General features: G+C 41.8%; 1 protein-coding gene across 1 annotated transcript in view; it reads right to left on the reverse strand.

The window, feature by feature from the left end:
• sgip1a (SH3GL interacting endocytic adaptor 1a) overlaps nucleotides 1–12,745 on the reverse strand; it is a 213,855-nt gene that overhangs the window by 74,021 nt on the left and 127,089 nt on the right. The window contains exons 7-12 of the mRNA XM_078561770.1: nucleotides 8,423–8,468; nucleotides 7,951–8,066; nucleotides 5,053–5,077; nucleotides 4,344–4,395; nucleotides 1,254–1,339; nucleotides 3–95 (exon numbers count right to left, since the gene is read on the reverse strand). Coding sequence (XP_078417896.1) covers nucleotides 3–95; nucleotides 1,254–1,339; nucleotides 4,344–4,395; nucleotides 5,053–5,077; nucleotides 7,951–8,066; nucleotides 8,423–8,468 — 418 coding nt within the window. The remainder of the gene's footprint in view (nucleotides 1–2; nucleotides 96–1,253; nucleotides 1,340–4,343; nucleotides 4,396–5,052; nucleotides 5,078–7,950; nucleotides 8,067–8,422; nucleotides 8,469–12,745) is intronic.

The raw sequence follows: 12,745 nt of genomic DNA on the forward strand, positions 1-12,745 counted from the left end.
ACTTCCAATAGGAAATGACCGTGTCGTCAATGATGACTGTCTTTCGGAATCAATGGCTTGGATTGGCCCCCAAATTTCAGGCTGATCAATGACCGCTTTAAGACATGGACAAAGTCAGCCAACAAAATTAACACAGGGCATAAATGTCCTGCATGAACAATATATTTTACAAACAATAGATTGCACAAACTCTACAGTTCATCAGAAGTCCAAACTAACAAAATTTTTGATTCAAGATTCCTTGATCCCAGCTGTTAAACCAGGATTATGCCAGATGTCTTGCTGGAGTTTGCTGGGTCAATAGGAGGACTACTCAGGCACTGCTCAGTCACCCGCCTGTCCATGTCTGTTGGAGTGTCTGGTGCCTGCCCGCCCATGTGGAGAGGGCTGCCCAAACCTCCCATAACTGTGGCCATTATCACTTTGGCCTATCTTAGATCAAGGGACCAATGACAAACTTTTTGGCATAAATGTTGGGGGTGGCGGCAGCTCAGAGCACTCACCTGGCCTGTACCTGACCAGAGAGGCAAACATATGTCTTAGCGGAGGCGGGTAACACCACCATTCACTTGGTGTATTAGGTGTCACACAAATGTTAATTTTCCAATCCCCTCATTGGAATTCAGATCTTCCAATCTTGAGATTGAACAATTCGCACCCAAGCACAAATAGCCTTGAGTTGTGTATTTAATAAGCGGCACCATTTTCTGTGAGTGAAACCAGTTTTGAACCTCATAAGTACATAACAGAAAGAAACCAATAAGGTGAAAACATCAGATAAAAGTATTTATCTTTAGTCACATCCACATCTTGGCTCTGTATGTCACTTCACATCAATCCTATGTATTACAGAGCATCAGATGTTAATCTTCATCTTCGGTAGTTTGCTTATTATTCACTTGGGAAGCTATACCTTACTTAAAGCTATTCTCTCATTATTGCTTTCGAACACATTTTACTTCCTTTTTTCTCTTGCATCCTCAGTGGAAATCAATGCTGATTTATCCATCGGTGCTAAGCCAAAAAACCTCAACAAGTACACACAAACCAAGAATGTCAGACACCAACCAAATGTGTAGCATGATAAATTTAAAGCTGCACTATCTGCTTGAAAATGTGTTTGGCAATGTTGAAGCATGAAGAGCTATCCATTAAAAAGACATGATATGCAATAATGTTCTTTACATTATCACACTGTGTATTTGTACATGCAGATTTAGTCACTGTTGGTTCAGGCATTGTGTGTGAAGTACCTTCTGATTTTATGCCTTCGAAAGCTGACTCCAGTGGTGGGCCAAAGAGTGGGATCAGAGATGCTGTATCCTCTGGCCCCTTCTTACTACTAGGAGAAGAGAAAAATGAGAAAGGAAGAAATTGATAGTTAGAGGTTGAGAAAAAGGAAATTAAGTGCAGCTGAGAATCACTACATCTTGCTCAGCCTAAATCAATGTTTCTTATTAATTTTTTATTAAGGACCACAGGCCTAGACACTGCTCTGCATATGAGTGTTACCCCTGAGGAATCTTCAGACATATTCCACCAAGGATTGATGGGTCTTAGATCTTGGTTCACAGTTTCACTTCATTAGCACATAGAGTTAAACCACCTGCCCTCGGGGAAGGAGAAGAACAAAACAACATGAAGAATAATTCCATTAAAACCCTGAGTCCTGTAGTTTTAATAGAGCCCTTTCACTTGCTGCTTGGATAAGCTTGGTTGCTTTGAGCATTCTGTGCCTTTCTCAAATTGGAAATGAGGAGCTGGAGCAGCATTAAATTCCAACGCTGAAAACACATCATAACCATGAAGAGAGAGGTAGAGAAATGAAGAACAGAAGGTCCAACAGATGTAAGTGAAGGGAAGGTGGGGCAAGAGCATCAGGCAAAATTCTGAATATCACTCAGCTACAGTTGGCAAAATCCATAACAAACTTCAAAATAAAATGGGCTTCTCAAATCATTCTGCAATTATTGTATTAAGGACATTAATCAGAGCAGGAAGTTAGACTGGTCATTTTCATATTCATTTTATTTATATTGTAACTTGAGAAAATACTCAATACTTTCGACACGCAATTTCTTAATTATAAACAAGCTTTTAACTGGCTATTAGTTTAGCCACAAAAACATTTTCTAAACCAGTTCACTTCACACTTGTACAGGTTATACAATGTGATTAGTAATGGCTGGACTTAAAATATCAAAAACCTTTATCTGTGAATTAAAAGCAATGAGATTGAAAATTACACTAAAGAAATGGACTTGAAGAGGAATAGTGGGATAATTCAGTCATGTCTAATGCTATTTTACTTGTGTTGTTCTTACGGTCAGCTCCTATAACTTACAATATGCTTTGTCATTTACAGGCTCAGTAGAAATTGGTAGTTGAGAGCAAGCTAAGTAAGATGCAGCAGCATCACAATAGGCAAAATTATGTCTTTACCAATGGGATAGGGCTTCTGATGAAAAGTTGTGGCCCAATGATCACTAGACTTACTTGTTTTTTACTCCAAAGTCTCAACAAATAAATACATTTCTGAGTTTGATCGGATTGATCCAAAATAGAAAACGTTCTTCTTCAATTTTGTAGTGTCTATTACACAAATGAAGACAGGCTACCAGACTCCTAGGCTAGAAAACAATGCTTGTTGGGCGGGCGTGCGCCCAACCCGACCGAGCATAAAATGATGCCCAATGATGTTGGGCAAGCGTCCCGACGTCATCACGCACTCGCGCGATATTTCGGTCGGCAGGCACGTGCGGGAGTTGGCAGCGCGCCTGCTGACAATTAAAAGACCTGTTAAAGCCATTAAAGTTATAATTGAAAGAAATTTTTTGCTGTCCGTCCAACTTTACGGTTGGCGGGCAGGCGAAAAGGCAAAGCGGACTTTGCATTTTTTTAGGAAACCTCATCCACGGGTGGGATGAGGGTTCCAACAGCAAATAAAATTAAAATAGAAATTTTAACAATTCATTTATAACATGTCCCTGCTCACGTGACAGAGTCACATGAGGGGATGTGTTTTATAACATTTTAAAAAGCTTTATTTTTAATGTTCAAAACTGTTCATCTCCCTGAGGCAGCTCTGTGCCTCAGGGAGCTTTTCCAACGCGCACCCATGCGCATGCGTGAAGTTCGCACTCGCCCTCCCTCCCCACAGACAGGCAGTGGTGAGCGCTGCCGCGTGCGTCTCACGCTGGGCGGGCCTTAATTGGCCTGCCAGCATGAAATCGCGGTCTGGCCCTGATCGTGGGCGGCGGTCGGATTCCCGACCGCCTCCGCTAAGCCCGCCCGACAAGGGCAAAATTCTGCCCCTAGAGGGTGAACATCCAATCTAAAACTTCCCCTAAGAGCAACAGGACAAAGCTTGTTTACGTTGCAGTAAACCTGCCAATGATTAAAGTTATGACGGCAGGGTTCAGACTGCAAACTCAGTGGGGTGACACATGGCAAAAGGCTTTGGTATTACTTCCCATGTGCTGAGAATGCCCCCGTTCCCCATTTCATTTCCTGCCATAATCATCAGATGGATAGAAAATGTCTGAGAAGATGCAAAAGAATATATAATCAGTTTAAAATGATGACAAGAAGTTTCTGATGAAAGGTCAGAAGCGATCACTGGAGAGGTGGGGGCAGCGGGGGTTACAGGTGAGGCAGGAGGCTTTCAATGCCCCCCTCTCCTTGATGCTGGGAGCCTCATTTGGGTACTCAAAGCATGTCAATGAGGGTCACCCCTAGTGGGGCCACAGGCAAACCCAACTGGAGAGCCATGGGCTCTCTGGTCCTTGATCTCTTAAATCCCTGAGCTACCACTGATGTTTGGTGCACTCAGTGATAATTAGTGTCAAGTGGCTGATTAGTGAGCTTAATTATTATGCCGTCGCTGGCGGGCATGATTCACACATTGGAACCTTCTCACCCCCAAATTAATTGGGGGTAGTTCCATCGATGCTGTGAATGTAATGTGGCGAACCTGATGCAGGCACTCCCGTCTGATGCTGCTAGCCCCCTTGCCATCATACCAACTCCAGCAGGCTCAATTAAATTGCACCATTAACTCTGTTTTGCTCCACAGATGCCGCATTACCTGTTGAGTATTTCCAGCATTTTCTGTTTTAATGACAAAAGTTTATTGTATTCTGCGTAAAAGATTTTATTTCCTGCTCAGCAGGATTATTTGAGAAGAAAATGTACTTGGTGCTGTCATAAGTGTGTGATCCTCCTCACTTGATCTATGTTTCATCCAGGTGACGTTTGACAGACAAAAATCTACTCCCATGTTTTAGTGCTTTCTAAACATTAGTGTTCAATGTCTAGTGGAACAAATGTGTGGTTATACGTACCTGACAACTTCTGATGTGGGTGTTGACCGTCTTGGTCGAGCAATTTCTTCGCCTGCACAAAAGACACAACTTATTTTCTGCTTGCAAAGAAGTTAAAATAATAACATTTAATAGTAAAATATGATTATAAAACTTTAAAAAAAGTTATTCAAATATCTTTGATGCAACACATTAAATAATTAAGTATTTCCCATTGTGTGTGATAGGAAAAGAAGGCAATATAAGATGGAATTTTGCAATACATAGTAGGCTTAGGTCACATAAAAAGCAAATTTTTATGCAACAGTAATGGCTCTACCAACACTAAATACATGAGGACAATCAAAGTTTGTTATCTGATTAATTATCCTTCTCTGACCTCTCTCCCTTTGTAAACTTTGTCTCTAGTTTATTGCTGATACCAGTGGAATCACTTAGACATTCCTTTCTTGTGCCTCCTAAGCTGCCGAGATCCTATTTGCTGTTTCTCTTTTCTGCTATCCCAAGTGTTGAAATCAGGGGTGTTGATTTCACAACTTCTAACTTATTCTTCCAAGAGCTCACTACCTCTCTCAGTATTTTCTTCCTCTTACAAGCTGAGTACCTCCTTACCACTGAACAGCATGTGCAGTATTTTGCTTTTGCCTTCTCCACTATTTTTTTACTTCCCTTGTGCTGCATTGTGGCCCTTCACTTTGGTTTATTAATGATATTAGTAATAATTACTTACTGGATAAGTTCCTTTTGATAATTGCCTGGAAAGAGATAGAAAAAATATTGACTTACATTTTTTTTACAAAAGGAAAGACAGTCTGGTCTGCTTTACGCTATTTGATGTCAGTTAGTCTTGTGCCCATTTACAGAGTGAACAGGAGAAGTTGCTGGCAGGATAGACTCTTAGGATATCATCTGCGTTCTGATGGGAGAAATTTGGTTTGAGATGAGATTCGCTTGCTATTGAAGAAATGCTTTCTCTCTTTGTCAGCCAAGGCTCAGTGGTAATGTGCTTTTCTCCTGTGGGTTCATGTAACACTGTAGGGTCTTGAGGACATAATCTAGGCTGACAACTCAATGCAGTATTGAGGGAGTGCTGCACTGTCAGAGGTTCCACTTTTTGGTTGAGACATCAAACTGAGGCCCCAACTACCCTCTCAGATGGGAGTAAAAGATTCCAAGACAGAGAGCATAGGAGCTCTCCTTGGTGACCTGACCAATATTTATCTCTCAATCAACAACTCTAAAACAGATTATCTGGCCCTTTATCGCACTGCTGTTTGAGGAACCGTGCTTTGTGCAAGTTAACTGCTACATTTCCCTACCTTTCCAAAGTAATTACAGATCCAAAGTAGTTTGGGGGGAGATGGTGGCATAACGGTAATGTCGCTGGACTAGTAATCCAGAGACCCAGGCTAATACTCTGTGTGCACGGTGGAATTTGAATTCAGTTAATAAATCTGGGCCAGAATATAAAGCTAGTCAGGTGGGGTGCACCCAACCCGACTGAACGTAAAATGACGCGCGATGACGTTGGGCGAGCGCCCTGACATCATCGTGCACTCACGCGATCTTTCGGTTGGTGGGGGGAAGCGGGAGTCAGTAGCGCGCCTGTCGACAATTAAAAGGCCTATTGAGGCCATTAAAGTTATAATTGAAAGAAATTTTTCGCTACCCGTCCAGCCTTATGGTTGGCAGGCAGGGAAAAAGGCCAAGTGGCCTTTGCAGTTTTTTGGAAACCCTATTCACAGGCGGGATGAAGTTTCCAACAGCAGATAAAAATAAAATTAAAATTTTAACGCTTCATTCATAACATGTCCCTGCTCATGTGACAGTCACATGAGGGGGCCTTTTTTATGACACTTTAAAAATTTTTATTTTTAACATTGAAAACTGTTCATCTACCTGAGGCAGCTCTGTGCCTCAGGAAACTTTTCCACCATGCACCCACACACATCTGCGAAGTTCGCACTTGCCCTCCTTCCCCACACAGGCAGTGCTGAGCGCTGCCTTGCGCGTTTCACGCTGGGTAGGCTTTAATTGGCCTGCCAGCCTGAAATCGCGGTCCGGCCCCAATTGCGGGCGGCGGTTGGGAAGCCGAGCCCGCCCGAGGAGGGCAAAATCCTGCCCCTGGAATATAAGGCTAGTCTCAGTAATGGCGATCATGGAACTATCTTCAATTGTTGTAAAAACCCATCTGGTTCACTAAGGTCCTTTAAGGAAAGAAACCTGCCATCCTTACCTGGTTTGGCCTATATGTGACTTCAGACCCACAGCAATGTGGTTGACTCACAACTGCCCTCTGAAATGGCCTAAGAAGCCACTGAGTTCAAGGGCAATTACTGATGGGCAAAAAATGCTGGCATTGCCAGCGACACCCACATCCCATGAAAGAATTTTTTAAAATTGGCAGGAATAAGTTGAAATTGTGAAAGGCTCTATATAAATGCAAGTTCTTTCTTTTTCTTTCTACAGTTGAGTAGAAAAGCAGACAGAACACATACTTGTCAGATTAAATGCACCATCAAGTGTGGCACTGAGCCACAGAAACCACAATAATCTAAGGCTTGGTCCCTGACCTGAGCTGTGGTAGTGGAAGGGAGGCTATAATTGGGTCTCAGCAATACTAGAAAAATAGATCAGTTAAGATTATTACTCCTGACCCCTACTCATGCAGCAATGCCAGCTAAGGACAGGACAGTCTACTGATGACAGAAGAACGGCCACTTGGATGAGGAACTGGGTTGGGGATGCTAACACCCATGAAAGCAGCAGGGATCACCATTTGAGGAGAAGAGGCTGAAATTGTGAAAGAAAATCTCTCAGATTAAGCATATACTGGAATTGAAATTGCAATTTGAGCCCCAGAAACAAAGTGCTGGTTGGCCATAGGATTAGATTCTGGTTGAAGCCTCATGTGCAACAGAGTTTTCAGCCTTGATGTAGATTTACTGGGGGCAGGAGGGAGCAATCAGAGAGTTGGTCTACACTCAATTAGTTTTCCTTGGGTTATATCCACTGGGTTATATCCACTGGGTTACATCCACTGGGCTATATCCACTGGGTTTTATCCACTGGGTTACATCTCATTCTTGCTCCAAATTCCAGAATTGCCCCTGATCTCCCCAAACTCTTGTCTGCCTTTCAAAAATAATTGCACCCCATCCATGTACTACTACCTACAGGAGAAATGGGATAGAAGAAGAAGCAAAAAACAAGGATGTTATATGTGTTCTATAGAAGTTCAATCACAGGTTTGGTATGTTTAACATATTTGGCTGGAATGTTAGACTTGCCCGTGAAGAATGTTTTCAGTCTTGACATATATTAATATGAACATGTGCTCAGGTACGAGTTAGAAAGGTCTCCCAGAAATGCTCCAAAAATCTACATAAATGATTTTTGAGTTTGTCTGTCTTATTTTGATTACATTTTGAAGTGATTTTCTTTAGGTCTCCTTGAACCAGTCAGCAGGTTTTCTGTTCTTTATGATTCACCAAAGATTTTCTCTATTTACAACGTAGAAGAGTCACCTCAAAAGCCTAAGATCTTGGCTCACACTGACACAAAAGGGTAATCTTGATTTCGGGCGGTCATGTAAAATAGGCAATTTTAGATTGACTGCCTATTATACGCCCCACACAATTGCTCTTTCAGAGCAAGCACTGTAATAGTTCAGATAAAGATTCATGATCAGTTTCTTGGGGAAAATAGGATTGAGCAATAAATGCAACTTTGACAGCATTGCTCCTGTTCCAAAGACAAATAAAAGAACCCTTCAGTGAACACAAATAACTCTCTCGCCTCTGCAGCAAGGTAATTGCGGTGGTATGAGGTGAGAACTCAATAAATTCACCAACTCCTCTTCCAGCTAAAAATCCTAAAATAACATGGGCACTGGAGCTTATTTGATAATTTCTTCAACACCAAGTAATAGCTGTTGTCAACATGTTTTATGTGACTGAATGTTGAAACTCATGAGTTGTTTTCTGAAGAAACAAACATATTCCGTTGACATCTCTCCCCCAATGAACCGAATGAAATTCAAAATGAACAAAAATTGAAGCATTTTAAATATGTGCAGCACAACATAAAGGAATACTCACTGGACTGCGCCTCTGTGATCAGCAAAAGGGAAGAGAGAAGAGATACCTGGTCAGAGAGTGACAGATTTGTGAACAAAGCTTTCATTGTCAAAAATTAAAGTGCACAGACATGAAAAAATCTCTCATTCTTGACAAGGCAATTGTTTACTAAATATAAATCGTAGTTTCGGTACCCTTGGGCTGGGAAAGGGAAATCTTAGCAAAAAATCTCACTCCTAATTGCTGGTGAGTGGACTTTGAGTCAAGAAAGGATCAAAGTCAGTTGTGATACTTCCTCTCACTGCTCTCCATCTCCCCATCACATACTTTCCCACTTTAGGATTTCTCTGTGGTGTACACATACTTCCCTGCTGGAAGGGGCAACTGGACAGAGGACTGAAAAGTTTTGGAAAACACACTGAGGTCTGATAGCTTCTTCCTTGCTGATGAAATTTTATTGAAGACCACAGACACAGAGGTAAAAATGGACTTTCAAAATACAGGCCAGCGTTTTCTGTTTCTGTACTTGCCAGCCTACAATCATCTTGCCCATTAACTTTAATGGATTGAAAATCACAGCCTCGTGATCCAAAAACAGAAGTCCTGGCCACATACTCTTAGAGGGAAAGTCTGCCAGTGTCTACTTTTGGTACAGAGCCTCACCAATAGCAAGCATTGTTGTTTTTTTTTGACCTCTGCTCATTCTTGACCTATGCTCATTGAGGATTGTGCCAGGGGTAGTGCTTTGAAATTATCTACTCGGTGTCAAGTTTATATATTACAAATTACAGACATCGTAATCAAAAATTGGACTGTCTGCACCAAAACTGGCCAACCTATCTTCATCTCAGTTCCATCCTGGTCACTCAGAGGGGCACAGGACCATCTTAAGTTGCAACCTGGTGGAAATTTATAAGTACCACTTCCTATGATTCTGTGGTAACACTCCAATCTGGTAACCAGACCACCTGATAAATAGATGATTATGAGGCAGAGTAAACACCCATTGTTGTCCATAATATCATGAAAACGATTGCACATTTATAAAACAAATGAACTAAACTAAAATAAACTCAAAATGAATAAAACTTTACAATGCTGCCTATATAACTTTTTATCTGATTTTCTTAAACGCTAATTTAATTGATATGTTCTCAATGTGCCATAACTAAAGTCACCATTTTGGAATCAGTGCAGCAGTCAAGTTTTTCTATCATGCATTTAAGGTAGTTCCATCGTAAGCTATTTTTCTTCATTGCAATTTCCTTCAGATGTTTTTTGCCTCCAATACTTGTAGTGGTTTGCAGAAGCTTGAGACAACAATTATTTAACTTTTTTGTCCAGTGTTTTAGTGCTTAAAGTGAGTTGTATTTCATCTCTTTTTTCTGAATACCAAACTAAAAAGTAGCTATAAATAATATAATTAATCTAGGTTAAGATATGGCAGGTCAGGTTGTGTGTGTGGACTGCAGTGTGTGGGCGTTTGTGAATAGTGAGACTATTCTGAGCGAATACATCTGCAGTCAATATCTCTGTCTCGAATCTCTTCAGCTCAGTCATTCAGCTGCAGTGCAAGTAGGAGATATTCCAGCACATAAGGGAGGAGAAGAAGTCTTGAACATTTGGCTCCAGACTTCGGTCACATCTCGCAGACAGGTGCAATTTCAGAATGGGGTTAAGGTGACCAATAGCGTAAGGGGATCAAGGTGAGAGAGTGAATGAACATCTGCAGAAACTGATCCTATCCAAAGGGTGTAATGTCGTTGCTACCTCTGAGGATAAGGAAAAAGACTATCTGAAGGACAACCAGGATGCACTTTGCAGCAGGAGGCTGTGCTAAGGAGGAACTGGAGTTGGGGGGCGAAATGTATTAAGTGTACGGGATTCAATAGTTGGGGTGACAGGTAGCATCCTTTGTAAACAGGATTAAGATTACTGATATGTTGTGTACCTGGTGCCAGAGTGAGAGACTTCTTGAACAGGCTTGAAAGGATTTTGGAGAAGGAGGGGGAGGGATCCAGTTGTTATGGTCCATGATGGGACCAACAATATAGGGAAGAGTAAGCAAGAGTTCCTGTTTGGCAAATAAAGGGCATTAGGAGCTAAATTAAAAGGACAGGACCTCAAGGTTATAATCTCTGGATTATTACCCAAGCAACATGCAAATTGGCATAGCAGATTAGGGAGGTGAACATGTGGTTGAAGGAGTGGTGTGGGAAAAGGGAGTTCAATTTCATGGGACACTGGTACCAGAATCTTGCCAGGAAGGAACTTTACCATTCGGACAGGATCCACTGAACTGGACTGGGACCAGTGGTTCTAGTGAAAGGATAAATAGGGTGGTCACAAGGACTTCAAACAGTGCAAATTCAACTTGGGATGTATGACATGGTAACCAATACTGAAGCATGGCTGCAGGAAGGTCAGAACTGAGAATTATCTTTACCAGATTATAAGGGCTACAGGATAGGGAAAATAGTAGTGGAAGAGGAGTAGTCTTAGTGATTAAGGATGAAATCACTTCAATAGTAAGAGAGGATATAATGAGAGGCAAGGAGGCTGAGGAGACTTTATTGGATATTCACACAATAGAGAAGAAAGGGATAGAAAAACCAGGGCAGGAAACCACTGGGAGTCTGGACTTGTCCAGTAAGTATCTAATGCTTGAACCCATGTTATGGATAAAAACTGCACAGGGAAGGTGATAAGAAAGTGACATAGAATTTGGACTGAGGGCTTATGAAAATGGGACCATTCCTTAAAAAAAAGTACAAAAACAATTTATATTTATATAGCGCCCTTAACATAGTAAAGTGTCCCAAGGTGCTTAAGTGGAGCAATAGCAAACAAAATTGGACATTGAGCCACATAAGGAGAAATCAGGTCAGGTGACAAGAAGGCTTGCTCAATGAGATAGATTTTAAGGAGTGTCGTAAAGAAGGAAAGTGTGGTACAAGAGATTTGGAGGTTTCCAGAGCTTAGGTAGCTGAAGCCAAAGCTACCAATGGTGGAGAGAATAAATCAGGGCTGCTCAAAGGGCCAGAATTAGAAGAGTGTAGGTAACTTGGAAGTTTGTGGGCTGAAACAGATTGCGCAGAAAGGGAGGGTCGAGGCATGGAGGAATTTGAAAACAAGAAGAAAAATTTGAAAATCAAGGTGTTGCTTGACCTGGAGCCAACGTAGGTCAACGAGCACAAGTTGAACAGAACTCGGTGTGAGTAATGACATGGGCAGCAGAGTTTTGGATGATCCCAAGTTTACAAAGGGAAGAATATGGGAGACCAGCCAGGAGTGTATTGGAATAGTCAAGTCCAGAGGTAACAACGACATGCATGAGGATTTCAGCAGATGAGCTGAGGCAGGGCAGAATTGGTGATGTTATGGAGATGGAAATAGGCGGTCTTAGTGACAGCATGGATATGTGGTCAGTGAGTGCATCGCAGGGTGAAATATGACACCAAGGTTGCCATCCATCTGTTTAGCCTTAGGCTGTTGCCAGAGAGAAGGATGGAATCAGTAACAAAGGAACGGGGTTTGTGGTGGGGACCAAGGACAATGGCTTCAGTCTTCCCAATGTTTCATTTGAAGAAATTCTGCTCATGCAGTACAGGTTACGGTTAGATAGATAAGAATGCAACCAGGTGTGGCAGTCCTATCCAGCTGGACAATAGAGGATAGGCATTGGAGGAGGATTGTATGGTTAACCACATCAAAGGCTGCAGATCAGGTCAAGAAGGACAAGGAGGGATAATTTACTTTTGTCACAGTCACAAAGAATGTCATTTGTGAAACTGATCAGAGCCAGAGTAGTTCAAGAGGATTTGATTGTTCTGGGGTAGGTAGCCTTTTTTTTCCAGCAGTAACTCAAATGGTGAGTTGCCTCCTAACTGTGAGAACAGGGAATTAATGGAGTGATAGGATACTTCTGAAATGCGCGAAACAACAGCAGAAGTCATGTGGGAGTCAACAGATGAAAGAATAGGATAACAATCCTGTTGAATGAGTTTGTGATGGCTATAGTAGATTAAGGAACAAGACTTCTTAAGATTATTCCCAGTGTCACATGCTGGGTCTCAAAGAGAGGAACAGATTGGATATATGAATGAGTGACTTGACAGATGGTGTAAAAGGATATGATGCACAGAGAAGTAAAGATCCAATGAAAAACAGATGAGATCACAGAATGGAGGGAGAGGAGTGGCAGATAGTTGAAAATTCTGCACACAAATGGTTGTTGTCGTTGGCTGTCCCTTGATTCGAGGATGACGTCTATCACACAACTGGTTGGACTATTAGTAGTAAAGTGGCAATTCTTGAGATTTAACTTCGGGAGGGAAGCTTCAA

This window comes from Cetorhinus maximus, chromosome 17 (assembly GCF_964194155.1).
Source record: "Cetorhinus maximus chromosome 17, sCetMax3.hap1.1, whole genome shotgun sequence".
Taxonomy (NCBI): Eukaryota; Metazoa; Chordata; class Chondrichthyes; order Lamniformes; family Cetorhinidae; genus Cetorhinus; species Cetorhinus maximus.